At 41.5% G+C, this 17,023-nt stretch overlaps 2 protein-coding genes across 4 annotated transcripts; both read right to left on the bottom strand.

Moving 5' to 3' along the window:
- Window positions 1–4,445: 4,445 nt before the first annotated feature.
- On the bottom strand, window positions 4,446–10,385 carry LOC112554514. 2 transcript variants are annotated; one of them, XM_025222304.1, is made up of 10 exons: window positions 10,257–10,385; window positions 9,945–10,074; window positions 9,665–9,807; window positions 9,227–9,374; window positions 8,877–9,075; window positions 8,230–8,375; window positions 7,911–8,122; window positions 7,426–7,652; window positions 6,816–6,987; window positions 6,417–6,542 (listed from the first exon to the last, which is right to left on the bottom strand). In XM_025222304.1, exons 2-7 carry the CDS (start codon window positions 10,038–10,040, stop codon window positions 8,048–8,050), a joined length of 807 nt encoding a protein of 268 aa, XP_025078089.1. In that variant the 5' UTR covers window positions 10,041–10,074; window positions 10,257–10,385; the 3' UTR covers window positions 6,417–6,542; window positions 6,816–6,987; window positions 7,426–7,652; window positions 7,911–8,047. The 2 variants fall into 2 exon arrangements, with proteins under 2 accessions (XP_025078090.1, XP_025078089.1); XM_025222305.1 differs by lacking the exons at window positions 8,230–8,375; window positions 8,877–9,075; window positions 9,227–9,374; ... (1 more) ...; window positions 9,945–10,074; window positions 10,257–10,385 and adding exons at window positions 4,446–4,675; window positions 4,897–5,013; window positions 5,499–5,739 and having other exon boundaries at window positions 5,999–6,542; window positions 7,911–8,039.
- LOC112554513 lies at window positions 10,261–16,785 on the bottom strand. Of its 2 annotated transcripts, XM_025222302.1 has the most exons (11): window positions 15,409–16,785; window positions 14,642–14,814; window positions 13,639–13,899; window positions 13,296–13,452; window positions 12,891–13,027; window positions 12,502–12,652; window positions 12,176–12,312; window positions 11,776–11,923; window positions 11,247–11,379; window positions 10,734–10,853; window positions 10,261–10,394 (listed from the first exon to the last, which is right to left on the bottom strand). In XM_025222302.1, exons 2-10 carry the CDS (start codon window positions 14,731–14,733, stop codon window positions 10,792–10,794), a joined length of 1,278 nt encoding a protein of 425 aa, XP_025078087.1. In that variant the 5' UTR covers window positions 14,734–14,814; window positions 15,409–16,785; the 3' UTR covers window positions 10,261–10,394; window positions 10,734–10,791. The 2 variants fall into 2 exon arrangements, with proteins under 2 accessions (XP_025078087.1, XP_025078088.1); XM_025222303.1 differs by lacking the exon at window positions 15,409–16,785 and having other exon boundaries at window positions 14,642–15,034.
- Between the last annotated feature and the right edge of the window lie 238 nt (window positions 16,786–17,023).

Raw genomic sequence — 17,023 nt, 5'->3', positions numbered from 1 at the left:
GCTCAACGTGTATAAACTTTTAACATTGAGTGCCTCTAAAATTAAAAATCATCGAGAATCAAATGACACATCCACTGGTTTTGTTTATTGCCTAATAAAACTGTATATTTTTATATATTTTCTTTAAATTTGGTAAGCAACAACAAAAAAATTAAGGAAGGTTTTGTTTCTTCTTACTTGGTTTCAAACTTCCACTGGCCGGTGTTTGTTTGGAAATTTCACGGTCTACTTCTCTCACCACGCCCACGTGACTGTTCCCTTTGACCTGCTTCAGGCTGTCTCGGAAACTGTGACTTGGAGACGTGAAAACTTCTCATTGATGTCGTTTGTTTTTATCTCTGTTATCTATTAGTATCTGACAGTCATAGATATTGGGGCTGGTGAGCCACTCTACACTGAATGTTGCGACACATGAGGTTTAAAGATGGCCGGCGTGGCATGTAGACGCTGCCAAAGCTCGGAGACCTTCACGGCGCACAGAGATCAATGAACAAGCAAGGCCAAGTCTGGTCTTCACTGGTGTTGTATTCCACTCCACCCGTGAATATTTTAAACTACCCGGGTTGTAACGATACTCAGTGACATGAGATCTTGTATTTTGTTCCTTGGTTCCGTTTACTCGCGGACTGAAAGCACATGACGGAATGTTTAGTAGGTACTACTGTACACGTACACAACATAAACTCTCTCTCTCGCACACACACACACACACACGCACACACTTACTGTAGCGGTTATGTTTCACCAACTATGCAGCTCGGAGGTATTCGTTGTCACCCAATGACAAGTCGTAAAGAAACCGGCAGAGGAATTCAGCCTTGACGACACATATCCTAAACATAAGGCAACGTGCGGGGTTGCCTGGTCTCGTGCAAGCTTTGTGGACGGTTTGCCGTGCGGGCGGTCTAGTGACGAGAGTTTGTCCTACTTTTTGCGGTAAAGTAAGGAAAATAGAGCCTTGAGGTTAGGGAGGGGAAAGGGTTGGGTAACTCGGGTGATCGGTCGATTAAAAAAATGTTGATATACTTGACCACACGTACGCTAAAATGATTTAATGATGACGTTCTGTTGGGTGACTGTGTTTTGCTGGAATGGATTGCACAAGAAATATCGACGTGAGACTAGTATGTACTGGTCAGCGACCGACTCTAGGTCATCGACGACTGCCGTGATCGTTATCAGCATATTTACATTGCTGTGGGACACCTTTCATTCCGGGTGTGTGTACTGTGCCATTGAGGGTGCTACCTGAGTGGTCCACCTGACGAAACTCCACGCGTCAAGCGCGAGAGCTAGTGCGCGTCTCAAACGGCGCCATGTTGTTGAGTGTCTCCAAGGAAACGTGTCAACACGACCTAGTTAAAGCTACCCTACATTACCTGAACAGTTCGATGATCAGAGCCGTGCTATACATAGGTTTGAGAGGAACTTGAGTGTAGCTGCAGTTAGAGGAGGGGCAGGATCATTTCTTAGTACCCGGAATGACAGAGTAGGTATGTGGTATCTTCCTGACAGCAGTATCATTTCGGAGAAGAAACGGATTGGACAAAAGGAATAACGAGCTTTTATTTAAAACAGTGAATGGTTCTCAAAATTCTGACTGGAATAAACATTAAAGAACAGGTTTGAAAATGTAGTTCAAAAGAGGACTAAAGGGACCCAAACGAGGTAATCGCAGATAAATAACAAAGCTATCAAAGAGTTAAGGGAAGACACTTTCTAGATGAAGTCAAATTTATAAGATTGTATTGTTAGAACCATATTCACTCTGCGTTGTATTATATGTGGATAGACGGTTTGATGTTTAATGTAAGGAGAGTATGCTTTGCTTGGTTGTCAAGTCTCAAGCATCAAGCATACTCACCCGATGTCATTATGTTATGCATGGACTGCAACTCTCATTAAGAATTAATGGTCGTGAAAAATCTCTGATGTTTGTGGTCGTACCCAGCACCTTCCTGTTTGTAAGAATTGTAACTGTTGTAGCTCTGACTGTCCGACCTGGCCAGACTGTCACTTGGTCAGACACAGAAAGATGTCTCGCTTGATATTCATGGTATCGTCTCACGAAACTTTGGAAAAAAAAAACAACACCGGCGAAGCAGGTACTACTGGGTACTTGTAACTATGGCAACAACGACAATTTAAACCACGGATTTTACTTTATATGATAATCGGAATAGCAGTGGGAAGCTGTCCAGTTTAGGGTTAATTGCCAATAAAACAGAATTCCGCGTGAACAGATTGCTTAGTCCTTTCATTTAGCTATATTCTTTCGTAGATTTATGTATGGAAACGTTTGTAGGTATGTCTGTCTGTATGTGTGGGACGTTAGCAGACATATCATCTCAGTATTTATCGTGGTGTTCACATTACTGTTATTGCATTTTGTTGGGATTGTTTATTATGTCAGATCGAAGTTTCCTGTTCTGAAAGCAAAATATAATCTTACCGGCGTACATGTATCCATCCATAAGAAAACAAACTATGAAAACATTTTTAAAACATAGTTTAATTAATACAGCGTAAAGCAGATGAAAAAAAAGTTTTTTGGTTCTCGAGTATCTTTTAGAACACGTCCACATTTTGGCAAAAAAGGAAAAAAACCACAAGAAATAAACAAAAACAAGAAAAAAGACGAAAGACACAAGTGTAGCATATTTTTCTTTATCCTTGATAACGAGAGATACACGTTAGGAAAAATGTGCTCTCTCTCTCTCTCTCTTATAGTCAAACTGTCAACTGTTAACGGTGTTCGACAGATTATCGATATCCTACAAGACCACCGAGGGACAAAATTGAGAAGTGGACTGCTATATCACGTGTCCGTACTTACAATACAATACAATACAACTTTATTGATTCTCAGGGGCTATTCAAAGCTTTAATAATCTGAAAACTGTTACAGAGGATTATCCGCTCTTGCCTCTACATCTCTAAACGGCAATTCTATTGAACTTAACGACTGTTGCATAGACAAGATACAGTTGTCATAATACAACATCATCCTGTACTTTTTAACAAAGACCAAAAATCCTCATTCGTGGCATTTTAGTAAAAGAATATCTCTCGCCAGCTAAAGTAAATTATTTGATGTCATTATAAATACAATAAACTACTCTCATAGAAGATTTCGCAAAAGCAATCATGGACAACACGAATCTAGCCGATCTAAAGACAATCAACGTAACCCTTTGCTCTCTAAATAAAAATAAAGTCGAGTTTACAGAGATACATCTATAGATTACAAATTAACATAGCTTACAATTTGCCACAAAGATAAACATCAGCATACAGTGATATCGCAAAAGCGTTAAAGAATATGAGCAGGATCCCAAAGTCAAGGCGAGGCGGAGTAAAGTTACAATGAACATTATTCGTGAAAGTCGTTAAAACAAGTAAACCTGACATCGACAAAATTACTAATGTCTGTTGTATAAATAAAGTTCATGCAGACACTAACACCGTCTCCGATAGAAAACAGTAGGAGGTCACCAAGCTTACTTTCTTGTGGACTTTAGAAACAGAAAAAAATGCAGACCATTCTGTCATGTATTGAATATAGTATTGAATGTACTGAATATAAAAAGCGGCTTGTAAGCACTAATTTGCAAGTTACCCTAATTATATTTTACAGGACCACACAACAGGCACTGCCCACATTTGGCAAGGGTAAGTCTACTTGCTGACTTTCACATTCATCGTTCTGGACGTCTTCGCAGTCCTGGTCCTGCGGTGCGTCTTGCGCCTCGTTGTCAGTTGATGGCGGGGCTGGTGGGTTTCCGATAGAGTCGTCTGCTGGCTGCGAGGCGTTGCCCTGGAAACAGAGTTCTCCTCGAACACGGCTGGGGTCATACGCGGTCGGTGATGCTGTGCTTAACACAGCGATGGGTGCGGGTCCTGGGCCCGAAACATGCTCACTGATCTTGCCCACCAGCTCCTCGAACTTCTCCCCGCTCCAATTTTCCTGGAGTGCTGGATCCATGATTTTGATGTATATTTTCTCTGTCAGGATCACACCCACTGGACCAGGGGGTGGCCAATCTGTCTTTTCTAGTAGTGGCAGGAGAGACTTCTTCAAATGGTCGGCCAAGCTCACCTGCACACGTAATTTTAGAGTTGTCTTAGGCGTCTTTCTCTCGATTTTCTTTAGTATTCTGCACTTTGTATTATGTTATTTTTAGTCACGTGATGTATGCATGTGAGTATTATCATTATCCTCTCTTTCTATTCTTTGTTTTATTCTGCATGTTTCAGGGCAATGTATACCGTATCCTTACAAATTATCATAACTATTATGTAATTTATTGTATACCGGTAACATCAGTAAATAACGCTAACGATACTGATGGCTCCTCTATAAAAAAATCTAACATTTTTAAGCTCCCCTCTCTCCATCCACCCATCATGGCCGTTAATTTTTCGTTTTGCTTAACTAAGCTCACCTCTCGGCGACAGTTTGGCGACAAAGCATATTTCGGGTCACGCATGAGACGACCACGCGGCACCCGCGGATGCCTTCGTCTATCTTGTCGTACAACGAGTCTCCTCCACCCATCTGCTTGATGTCCAGCCAGCACGTGAACCCTCGTGACGTCAGAGCCTCGTACAGCTTCTTCACCTGTGGTTGTTTCCCCCACTGGTAGGAGATGAACACGTCGGGCGAGACTGTCACCTGTGAAGAGAAGTTTATAAACTAATTGTTTATGTTGACATTTCTGTTTGCATGCGCAAGGGAAGGCCGACAATAAGTGTAGGTTACATGATACTTCTAATAACAAATTTATTATCAGAGTTTGCCACGATCTTGTATTTGCCTCTAATTTCTCGTATGAACAGATGTGATTTTGCTTTCAATGCGTGAGAAGGGTAACAGGGTAAAAAGCCATTTAATACCTTAGTAGAATCGGGATCAGTAACAGGAACAGGGCTTCTCAAGTTTATCATTGGGTTTACCATCCTGTGTGTCCACCCTGGTCGCTTCCAACTCTGGGTCCCACCAGTACCTATATTCTGCAATAGCAATATTTGCTAGAGTATCAAAACTATGAGTCTAAGCGAATTATCTTGCTGAGTCAATGAAAAATAAATGTAAAGATCAACATTTTATAATTCTCTTGCAGCAGTAGAACAGTTGCCTATCTATAGCTGCAAACTAAAATATTCAGCTATATAAACCAACGAGACAGCTAGCCAGACAGCCAGACAGCCATACAGACAAACAGAGTGGCGTGGGACCATCACAATCTTATTTTTCCCTTTTACTCAAAATATTGCCCAGCTGTAGCTACAAATATGCGTAAAACATAGCAGGAGCAGTGAAACTACTTCACCAAACAGACCGTGCGTGTTCCATTACTGAACAGAATAAGCTCGACTCAAATGAAGAGGCAGATGATGGACAGTTAATGAAATCAAAATGGAAATTTACGAATCAGATAAGTCCGGCGAATTATTTGCAACATTGTAGTGACCTATTCCGACATCTGGATCCTCACCTGGCCGAACAAAGGCTGTGTTTCGCACCAAATCCTTCAAGCACATGAGCTCCCACAGAAGCTCCTGGAAAATGGACGACGACCAGTACCCAGAAGACTCTGTCGTCTTGTCTGGACTTTGAAAAAAGTTAATGTAAAAGTTGTCGTTGAAGATGGCTCCCATATTGCCTGAAGGCGGCCACGATGTTTCCTCCGACAGCAAAGGAATGATGGGCTTTTCAAGCTGGGCCGAAATCGTCACCTAAGGTTGGACGACCAACATCTGAGAATCTTTCTTTCTTTCTCTCTGTGCGTGCGTGCGTGTGTGCGTGCGTGCGAGAGTAAAAAGTCGCATGGCCAGTTTCAGGATCGAGAATTCAGAATTTTCTCAAAACATTACTTAAATGTTCTTGTGGAATAGGTATGCCACATAAGAATACAAAATCAAACGCTTAGTGAACACTAAATAATCAAAACTTAATTAACGTTTTACATGAGAAAGAAAACTCGAGGTCACTCACCTCCTTTTCGCATACATGAGATTTAAAATAATCTTCGTTGATGCAGCAGATGACCACCTTCACTTCCTCGATTCTGGACTGGATCTTCTGAAAGAGTTCGTCTTCTACTTCCAGATGCTCTAAATCCAACCAGCAGGTGTAACCAGCCATTTCCAGATGTTCCTTTAGCGACTGCGCCTCGTTCTGGCTACCCGGCGGGTAGCTTATGAAGATATCACGAGGGGTGGAGTACTCGAATGTTTCGTCTTGCACCGAAGTGCCTACTCCACCTGTATTCTTCATGGCAATCTCCACCATGACAGCGGCATCCTCGCGGCCCATGTCTTGAAGGGCGGTAAGCACGGCGAGGGTTGCGTCCCTTGTATCGTGTGTGGTGTACCACTCGTTGAGCATCGCTGTACAACGGGTCCGGCTGCTGCGCCCACTTCCGCATGTCGTCGTTGTTGTAGCCCAGACGTCGACTAAGCGTTTGCCAGTCAGCTTCTTGCTCAGGTTTCAGCAGCTTGGAGATGTCACGTGCCCAAGATGGCAAGTAGCCAGATGTCTATGTAAACATTCTTTCTATATAACTTGTGAGCATGAAGAAATAGAAGTTTTTTTGTTTTTTTTTATCAAGATTGGTTGACCTGTAAGCGTCGATCTTTTTTTTTATAGCATTGATAACGAGCATCAATATATTTTTGCCCCAACTTGTTCTATTTATATTAATCTATATCAACATGTATGAAAGTCTAGTCACTGCTTAAGTTTTGGTCAACAAGTTGCATATAAGGTAGCCAAAGTTGATTTCCAGGCTATAGAAGTTTATTGAACTCACTTTTTCGTCGAGCTCTTGTACGTTGGCTATAGTCTTTTTGTCAAGGTCTTTTCCTTGGTTTCGGGTGGTGTTCTGAACCTCGTTGACCTCAGTCCCTACGATAATTTTGCCATTTTCCAGATTCTCCTTGTCTTGCTGAGGCATCCTCGATTCATCCGTGAAGTTCTTGATACTGTTGGTTGGCAGCACAAAACCCCAGAGAAAAATCATTGAAAATAAATCAAACATTTGAAAACAATTGAAATATATAAACCTATTCAGAAAAATGGTGCCAACTGGAAAGGGACGCCCAGGACCGGGTCCGATGGCGGCGTGTGGTTGCGGCCCTATGCTCCACTGGGGGCGTATAGGAAAGAAGAAGAAGAAGATTCAGAAAAATAGACAATTATTTGAACATTTACGACTGAGCTACATATGGAGTGGCAATTAAGTACAAAAGCCATGAAGCTTCTCCCGAACTTTTGGCAATCGGAAAGATGTAGTGGAACCTTCTAAGAAACTTACAGCCACCTTCTGGAACTTTTGTCGATAATAAGTAACTTTTGGTCTGTGAAACCTCATAAGAAAATGAACGGAAAAAGAAAAAGAATGAAAATATATGGATACTGACCTTTCCTCGTCCAACATGTTGATGATCAATGTACAATCACTGCGCTGGTCTCTGTCTTTTGTGGTACTTCGAAACTTCTCGATCGGGCGACGATATTTCTTTAAGAGAGATCGATGTTTTGCGCCGATCAGTCGTACAGACCTCAAAGCTGTTCCGACAGCACCTTTGTCTGATGATGTTTGAATAACTTCTATCATGTAGTCTACGATCTTGGCAGCACCGTCAACCTGTACAGGTAAAGAATAAAAAAAAAAAAATCAAAACGTATACGGTCACAGACTGACACATGTCTTCTCCGTATTTCTTCCTTCTGTCTCTCTCTTTTGTTCTCTTCTTTCGTCTCATGGCAAGTGCAAAGCGAATAGCTCATCCCTCAACTTCTCTGATAACTAATGTACCCATTTACTTAGCAAGTCTCCAACCATTGATCATCGTGTTACAAAGATAATAAATTTCAGTACTTAGTTTCCATTCACAAGCCTCACTTCTGTCTGACGGCGTAGTGGTGCAGGATATTGGTGATGGTGTCTGCACAGTTCGCACTCCAAAGACTTGGCGTCGTCAACTGTTCGATGAAAGGTGTTATCTTCTCCGGTCTTGCTGGTTATCTCCTCCACGGCTGTCAGAATGATCGTCTGCTGGACAAGTCTTTCAGGGCATGTTTCATGAGAGCATCCACGTGTCTGTGTGTGAATATCTGCGAGGAAACAAGCGCCATCTCAAACAAATGTTTTCCAACAATCATTGGACTGTTCAGAGGGATGTAAACAATTTAGCAGTGAGTATAATTAGTGGACTACTTACATCTGGCTGACACTCAGCCACCTTCTGTAACAGCCTCCCCACCTGCGACTTGACCATCGTGTTACTGCTGTCCAGATGGTCAAACAGATTCTGGAAGTAGGGCGTCAGGGCCTCAGTATTTTCTTCGTAGATGTTGCTGATGGCAGCTGAATCAGACAACCAGAATCACGATCTGTTGAGTTTTTTCACTATCATTTTTTCTACTGTGTAAGGCAACGGGCTTGCATATTTTAATTCAGCTATTGAAAGATAGCCTGTGAAACAACAATAATAATAACAAATGCAACAAAGATGAGTGTTGCAAGCGTAGAATTAACCAGATGACTAGAAGGAAAGAAAACAGTTCGGTGTGAACTGTAGGATTTCCATCATCTCGATCCATTTCGTCCTCTCACAAGTTAATTACTTTACCCCCATCACCACAACTCTAAATGTTGATCATTTATTAACCCGTGATTCCTGTCTTGGTGTCTAAACTATTCCATGATGAATATTTCTCACTTTTTAAGCGTTTTCTTTTTTTTTCTTATTAAACTCAAATTGTCTTTGATCAGTGAGAACTTTTCTTCTTTATCTTTCTCTGTCAGACCAGATTTAGCTAATATATGCAACATGATGATGTGTACCAGACTAACTGATTGACTTACAAAGGACGCTGTCTGACTCCGTCTCGAGGAAAATCTGGATTAGTCGGTCCATGTATTGGCCATCAACTGTACCCGAGCGAGTGACCGTCTGCACATGCCATGCTCCTGTAACTCTCACAATGTCATTGTCTGACTCCAGCATGTCAATCACCCCGGGCAGAAGCTCATTGACAAGGTTCATTTCATTCACCGAGTCCACCTGAAAGCAAAAATGTTCATAGGGTGTTTCCATCCGGTGTTATTGCGCTCATAGAGAGAGAGAAAGTGTGTGTGTGAGAGAGAGAAAAAAATAAACCGAGTATCTATAGTTAATATTGTTGTCATCACATGCAAGACGAGAGGTGACTTACCCACTGGTACAGGTGAGCAGAGATGGTGATGTAGACGTAGTAGTAGGCTGTCAGGTTGTCGTCGTCACGCACGAAGCCTCCCTGCTGGCATCGCAGACACAGGCTGACCATGTCCTCCAACTCCTCCCAGGAAAATACTTTCCAATCTCTGGCGAAATAGACCTTCAAACTTTACCCATAGCAAAACCACTGATGTACTACTTTATAAAAATAAATCCATGCAGAGAATCGAACAATCTCATAAAAGCTGGTTTAGTGGCTGAACGGGTAACAACCACATGAAACAGATTGGAACACAAGCAACAAAACGTCGACTTTTTCTTTGTATATACGCCATTTCCGATCTGTTGACTACAAAAATTTCACGATCTCAAATGAGTTGTCTGCCTTTATTGATGTTCCTGATAAAAGTGTAGATGGAACTGTCAGACTACTTACCTGACCTTGTCAACGCACTGTGCCAGGGTTTGTACTAAACAGGGTAGTTCATGTGCTATATCTTCTTTAAGCCACCCGTAAGTATCATCTGATAAAATTTTGTTAAGGAAACGAATTATCTTCATAACCAGGGGCTTGTTGGTCTGCAATTAAAAAAAGCCAAGGGAAATCTATTCACAAGAATTCACTGAAATGGTGATTTCAAAATACAAAATAAAATAACGAATTATGCCGCGTGCATCTTCGCCACTCAACTCTCTACCAACTGTCGGGTGCATACCTTGCCGTTGAAGTTCATTTTTGACATCACATCAGAAGCTAATGTAAGCAACTGCTCGTCACGCAGTTCGATGCAGTGGAAGACAAAGAAGACCATATCTTCTTTGATGTTCTTTTGAAGTTTGGCCTTTCTAAGGGAGACATAGAAAGCTTGCCATAATTTTGCTGGCGAAAATGTGCAAGGAAGGGCTAACAATGATAAGAAATATACACCGAAAACAATTGAAAAGGAAAGAGGATAGTAATGCTTTGATTAACCAACAAATGAAAAGGCGGTTTTCATCAGAAAAGAGGAAAATAAGTGAATGCTTACTCGACTCCGTCTAGTAAACAATCTGCAAAGTCCTTCAAGTAGCAGAACACTTGTTTCCATGTCCTCACTCTGCACCCAGTCTGGAATGGTCAGTGTGCTCAGTATGGCAAAGATTTCCTTCACCTGTTCTGGGTAGTCCTTTGTTAAAACATTCAATGACAAGTTGTCAATCTGGATCTGTACATACTCGCGAGGGTGTTCTTATTTATCTTGCAATTAATATTTTTTTATTCTTCCATCGTTTACATCATTCCGTTTCTACCTAGGAATAATAAATATTCACTCTTCACATCTTTGACGGATGAGGGGAAATTTAAAAGTGAGAGATTTAGCAAAGTGCAGATTATTTAGAAAGGTATGTGTATTGTAAAATATTGGTAACCAAGCTTTTGGAAAATTGAAAATTGGAAGATGAGTACTTTATCAATGAACGATGCGAACCTACAGGGTCAGTAGCTCAAGAATGTGAGAGCTTACCTTCCACTTCAGGATCTTGTCTTTATTTATGGCATCACAGGCTGCGCTCATGCAGTTCTCAGTCGGATGCTTGAGCAATGCCTTGATCATGTTTATCCACAGACAGCGTGGTCACGTGACCTGGAATTAAATGCACGTGAATGTGAACTGTCCACATGCAAAGTTTTGTGAAACTTTGTAAAATAGGTTTCTTGGTCTCACAAGCAGCTTCCACATTCAAAACATACTTATTGCAAAAACTGAGACCAGTGGAATGGAACAAGAAAGACCAAGGAGCGTAAGAAAAAAAAAAAAAAAAAAAGGATGAATAAACTTGGAAATTAACTCGTAATTTACAACATATGCATGTAATCGTGGTGTTTATTTCTTTTAACCCACAAATGTTGTCTAATTTTGATAAACAAAAATGATAAAATTAATAAGACTCTACCTGAAGCACACAGCTATCACATCCCTCCATTCCTTCATCAAACTCAGGTACGTGAACTCTTGAGAGGAGAATGTTCAACTCACGTGACCATGGCGGCGCAAAGCACGTGATCAACGACAGGCCTGGCGAAGGAGATGGCCAGGAAGGTCTCATCGCCGATGTTGTCCAGCAGATGTGTGAGCTTCGACTACAAGCCCCTCGTGCAACTTCGTTGTCCTGTTGAACATCGGGAAAAGTACAGTATATAGTAAGTGCTCGTTGTGTTATGGAGTGCTTGTGGACAATGGTAACAACTTTTCTTTTCAGGCACACACGAATAAATAAATAAATATATAAATAAATAAATAAATAAATATCATCTACTATTTCTATGTAACTACTTGTTGACTTGAAGTAGCTAATCATTTGCTGTCTCTCTATCTCTCGACATCTTATCCTTCTTTCCTCTTCGTCTCGCATCTCTCACCAATTCCAAGTTTCAATTTCTACTTCTCTTCTTCCCACTATCTCTCACCCTCTGTACCCCCTAGTCTTTAGCTGTTCTCATTTACTCACTAAAGTCACATAGACGCACAATGGCTGAAGTAGGTACATCATAGCTATTTGACTAACCTTAAAGCTGTCTTCCTTGAGACGAAGAAAGAAATTTCCAATCATCTCAAAGACATCTTTGGCTGCTTGGGAACCTCTTTTCTTTAAAGAGAGCTGAAGTGCGAAGTCCATTATCTCGCTATACATTTCACAGAGCAGCGATTCGTCACTGAAGAAAAAAAAGAAAAAATAGAAACTAAACTTTCTAGCTTTTATATTCTTATACACAGACATCATTTTAAAAAGAAATTGTACATACCCTTTTAGTTAGTAAAGGAACAAAACTGAGAAGGCAAGTTTTGTATATTTATACGATATTCTTTGCTGGACAATCGTCTGATTGTTTTCTTATTTCTATTAAAAACATTCATCTGTCAGCCTTTATCATATCACATAATCAAATACATATCAACAAAGATACCTTACGGTCTGTAGGAGGCAGTGTACCATTCTCTTTGAAGTCTCTTCGACATATTTTTCTTGCGGGTACTCAGGGGCGAGTATTACCTTTTTAATACTCGCAAGGTGGCGCCGTAGACGTTCCACATTTTTGATTCCCTGTTAAAGGTGAAAGGCAAAGTTTGATATGCCGATAGAGAGACCTTTCATTTCTTAAGTTTCTTCCACACACACAAAGCTAGTGAGCGAACAGGGTGGGAAAAATAAGGCATGGAGAGAAGAAGAAGAGAGGCAGACGTAGGAACAGACTTACTAAGAGTTTTTTCATATAGAGAGGATTCATCCCACCTTGAAGAGATTCCAATCGTACTTTAACTCTATCCATCGGGCGAACTCTCTCATCTGTTTTCTGATGTTTTTCTCTCGGGTGTTGAAGGCGGTGGTGAAGTACATGTGCACGTCGATGAAGTCGTTTCGACTCTCTTCACGCTGCTCTTCGCTACAACCACAGCAGAGTAGGATCATGGGACAAAGATTTCTCACAAATCATTTTTTTTTCCATTAATGCCCAATAGTATCTTTTCTTGAGTGGTCCCATCCTCTCGAGCTAATTTAAAGTTATCCAGCTTATACAAAAAAATGCCTTATTTACACCGAACTCCTATTTTTCTGGATGCAGTTTTCATAAAATAAAGATATCAATGTAGATATTTTTGACTGCCATCTTGATGTCTTGCCTGAATGCATTGATGATGAATATCCTCATGAAGCGTTCCAGGTGAGTCTGGTACCTGTCCCACACCATACCTTGGTCGGGCTTATACTGCTTCATCAAGGCCCTAATCACTCTGCTCAGGTCCTCTCCACGCAGGCTCTGAATAAAACAGTAAAATATTTAATAAACCTTTTAGCTTTCTCCTTTTTTTTTATTTGTTTGTTTGTTTCTATTTTCTTCCTTTCTTGCAAGTCATCATCACTCACTTAGCAAATAATAAGAATTGAGAAGAACCAGAAGGCCGATATCACGGAGCATTGCTACCATGGCACTTCAAAAGATCAATGTGAGTGAAACTTTATACGCATCTAAAATGGTGTTTAATACCGAGTAAAAATAGTGGTGGAGGTCTTTGAAAGGTTCTCACCTTAAGATACTCGTAGAACTCAACGTCCGAGTCGTTGAGGCTGGAGATGAACTCCACGTGACTGGACGTTGGTCCCACGTCAATCATCTGAAGCGCAAAGTCCAGGTAAGGCAGGTGAAAGTATTCTTGCCTGGCTATGCCCCAGTATATTAGAGCTCTGATTTAAGGACGCAAAACAGAAAAAGAAGACTTAATGATTTCTGGACAAGAAAGAACGAAAAAAAAAAAAAAAAGAAAAACAACTAGACTGCATTTAGAAAAGTTTTCTCAAGATTGCATTCATTCCATGGCTGCCATGTTTTATAAAGATTCATTTTTATTAACATTAGGAAGAGACAGTTACCTGACTGCTTGCTTTACGAGCCTCAAGGTGATGTGACCCATGCGATACCCTGATGTGTTGTCTGAGGGGAAATCCGGGTGGCAGATTTTGTCTTGAGCGGCTGTTAGCGCAGCCAGGACGTCAGGCAGCGTCATGTAGTCACCGTGTCTCCTCATCCACGCTTCCACCTCGTCCCGGAAGTGGTAGCAGGTACCCTCATTATTACAGTGCATGAAATTTGCTCTGGAGATCAGCTGGTCAAATTTGGGGAACTCGGGGCGTCTGTACAAATAGAAAAAGTGAAGGAAGGCAGTGTGGACAGAGAAATGTTACCACTGGCTGGCTTTCTAGCATTCGACTTTAACTTTTTCTCTGTCAATTTCATCTTTATGAAATAATTTATTTCATTTAAAGAACAAAATCATAGACCGCAATTTGACAAGTTGTGACACTGGATAGTGCTGAAAAGTTGTTCTCCATGATTCCACGGCTTTCTATAAATATCCGAGCCCAGGTACCACAATCTTCCTCCTACCTTTGGCTCCGTTGATCTCCACCTCTGTTTCCCACCCGTCATCATCCACCCTCACGTGTACGTCGCCTTCATTGTTAACTCAAGTTTCCAAAAGCTAACATTGGAAACAAGACACTTGTCATTAAGTTCCCTGTGTAGTCCTAGGACAAAGACTTCTCGGTTCATAACTACCACCCCTGATGGTTGCGCAGCACGTATAGTGTTGGCGTTTACTTCCGTTCATCCGTTCCCTCGTGACACGAGGCAATGAAAACGCAGTGGTTGTTGCCATTAATAGAAAACCAATAAAAAATATAAGCACGATTCTTTATTGATTTTACCCATTGAGTCATTGTTTCTAAAAAAAAAATGTATTTATTATCACAGAGCTCACACCATTGGGCTGCTCCTCGAGTGACCTACGAGTCTACCCGGTCAGATGGTGACCTTTCATGTCAACGAACTCCACCCCCTCCCAGTATACATGTCTGCAGCGGGCCTATGTCCTACCTGACAAGTAGCATACGTGGACTGACTGTGTATTGGAGCGAACCTCCATCGGCGTCATGCTGCTTCTCATCTTCAAGCTGAAGAGTATTCATCTTGCTTGTCTCTCTAAGAGTTGTCAAAGAGGAATCGGACCTTTCCGCAAACCTTCATGTGCACAGGAGTGTGGGTGCAATCTAAAATTAATGAGAAACAGAAAAAGGAATGAACTGCACATAAGAATTACAAAATATTTTGAAAGGCATTTGTATGATTTGTCAGGTACCTAAAGGGACAGCACTCTCACGATCTTTATTTGACAAAATGTAATCACCGTGTAGACTTCCAGACCTTTTGTTTCCTGCTGGAACTTATATCTATGACAGCACAGGGATCTTAGTTGTACGAGTACTTATACATTCCTCCTCCCTCAGTCCGATCCCAAGTCTAGTTAACTCCCTTTGATCATCCAATCACACGTCGGATGATCTTGTACAAAAAACCTAGCCTTGCCCAGAGCTTTTGTTTTCTTGGCTGACCGAAAAACAATAAAATTATCAGCAAGTTATTTTGAATGAATATTTCTTCCGCATAAATATACATTGAGTTTGCTTTTTTTTTTCTTGCGCAGTTTCAAACCTTCGGTGCTTCAGTCTTTTTTCACTATTGGTTCAGGCCCCTTGTCTGGGGTGTAAATATGGCGCTGCATTTGAGATTTTCGAACAGGGCAACTGTGCCCAGCTATGAAAAATCATTTCTCCCCAAAAACTAAAACATCAAGATCTGCTTACCTTATCACATCTACGCAGGTGATCTGTGATTTGCAGGCTGTCACAGCGTTTTGAGGCGTTAGGACACGTCAGCCTTGTCACTTGCCCACTGCCGTGATCACGTACTGGACCGTTGTGCATGCAATATGCACCAAGCAATCTTGCATTACAAAAGGAATTTTCCTGCTTTGCAAAGCTGTGGCAAAAGTTGAAGATCAATAACTGTCCAAGAACTGAGAGTCTTTTGTTGATGTGCTATGACAACATCGTCGTAGTGAGGGACGGGAAGATGAGGCAGAGTGCAGTCTTTCACCGTGCACGTCGTCTGCCAGCTACACCATTTCATATTCACTGAAACATTCTAAGAGCGATTTGAAGTTCCGGACAAAGTCGTCTTCACAGTCGCCCGCGGTAATAATTTTAGTTATTGGTTCACAGAAGCAAAGTAAAACGAAAAATTAGCCTGCGTGAAAGAGTCTGGCACGGTCTTCATAGGTCTGACTCTTCCACATTTGAAGAGAACAGTCGTCAGCAGTTGCTATTGCCAACTTTTCAGACACCTCTTGCTTAAAACTCTCCCAGTCAAAAGAATCAATAGGTACACTTCTATTCTGTATCCCTCCTGACGATCAAAATTAGACATTTTGCCCTTTTGGTTGCCGTCCTCGAGTTCAACCCAGAACACCTGGATTACCTTTCGACCCACTCAAACTCTCCGCCTGACACGGTCTTTACCGTGCACCCTACTCTCAGTTCGATATAATCGATAAATAGCGGTGGTATTCAAGGTTGACTTTGAGTGCTTTGAACTTTGCTACATGATACACCTATCGTGTCCCTTCACAAAGACAAACTAAGTCAGGCTCAACAGGATCTTCTGTCCCTGCTCATTTTACCCGGCCTGTTTTTTGGCTGCTTGCTTTAGCAGGTCATAATTAAGGACAATGAAAATCTCGTATATCCATTCATGATGGGTTTAAGTACTCAGCAATCAGCTGAAAGATTTCGTCCCGAAGATAGAGGTTATCGCAGGACTGACTTGTGTCACCGGTGTTGTTTAAAGTCGTTCTGTATCATGGGAGAAACTCTCAACAATCACTACACCTCCGTATATCCATTAGTGGTATTCTCAACACTGCAAACGACCCTGACTAGATGCCGGGTATCAAAAGTAAGCGGCAGGATCCTGACGGACAGCGCATGCGTATACAGACCTATAGCAGGGTCATGGTCAACACCACCATGTATGGAAATGCAGACATCTACCTGACTTGCACAGGAGGTACACAGCTGGAAGTACCCGTACACCATGTTTACCAATAATGAGAACTGTGTAGGGGACACAGGTAACAGGACCACAACAGCAGCATCTGAACAGGACATGGGACAGCAACAGTATGAGCTTTACCGCTGTACAAGTCCCTCATCATTTCCATCCTGCAGTACGGTAGTGAGCCATGTACCTTGTTTACCGAAACCGAAAAACTGATCTACAAGCATTCTAAAGGAAATGCTTCAAAAGATTGTTTTTATTTCTCACAGAAAACAATTTCATTGGAAGTAAAGCCACGAGCCACGTGAGCTCCAGGAGAACTTATTTGAGAACTTGAAGAGATCGGGGAAACAAATACTGTTG

This window comes from Pomacea canaliculata, linkage group LG13 (assembly GCF_003073045.1).
Source record: "Pomacea canaliculata isolate SZHN2017 linkage group LG13, ASM307304v1, whole genome shotgun sequence".
NCBI classification, from domain to species: Eukaryota; Metazoa; Mollusca; class Gastropoda; order Architaenioglossa; family Ampullariidae; genus Pomacea; species Pomacea canaliculata.
The sequence above is the reverse complement of the archived record's forward strand: the minus strand, read 5'-3'. Positions and strand labels throughout refer to the sequence as shown.

What these genes read in the sequence shown, in the direction of transcription:
- LOC112554513 (XM_025222302.1), bottom strand. Translation starts at nt 14,733, where the DNA reads ATGAATACTCTTCAGCTTGAAGATGAGAAGCAGCATGACGCCGATGGA. An exon ending in AGTTCTACGAGTATCTTAAG is followed by an intron (nt 13,028 to 13,295) that starts GTGAGAACCTTT and finishes TGTTTTATTCAG; the next exon opens with AGCCTGCGTGGAGAGGACCT. An exon ending in TCAAGGAAGACAGCTTTAAG is followed by an intron (nt 11,380 to 11,775) that starts GTTAGTCAAATA and finishes GATGTTCAACAG; the next exon opens with GACAACGAAGTTGCACGAGG.
- LOC112554514 (XM_025222304.1), bottom strand. Translation starts at nt 10,040, where the DNA reads ATGGTCTTCTTTGTCTTCCACTGCATCGAACTGCGTGACGAGCAGTTG. An exon ending in AAATGAACTTCAACGGCAAG is followed by an intron (nt 9,808 to 9,944) that starts GTATGCACCCGA and finishes TTTTAATTGCAG; the next exon opens with ACCAACAAGCCCCTGGTTAT. An exon ending in GGAGTCAGACAGCGTCCTTT is followed by an intron (nt 8,376 to 8,876) that starts GTAAGTCAATCA and finishes TGTCTGATTCAG; the next exon opens with CTGCCATCAGCAACATCTAC.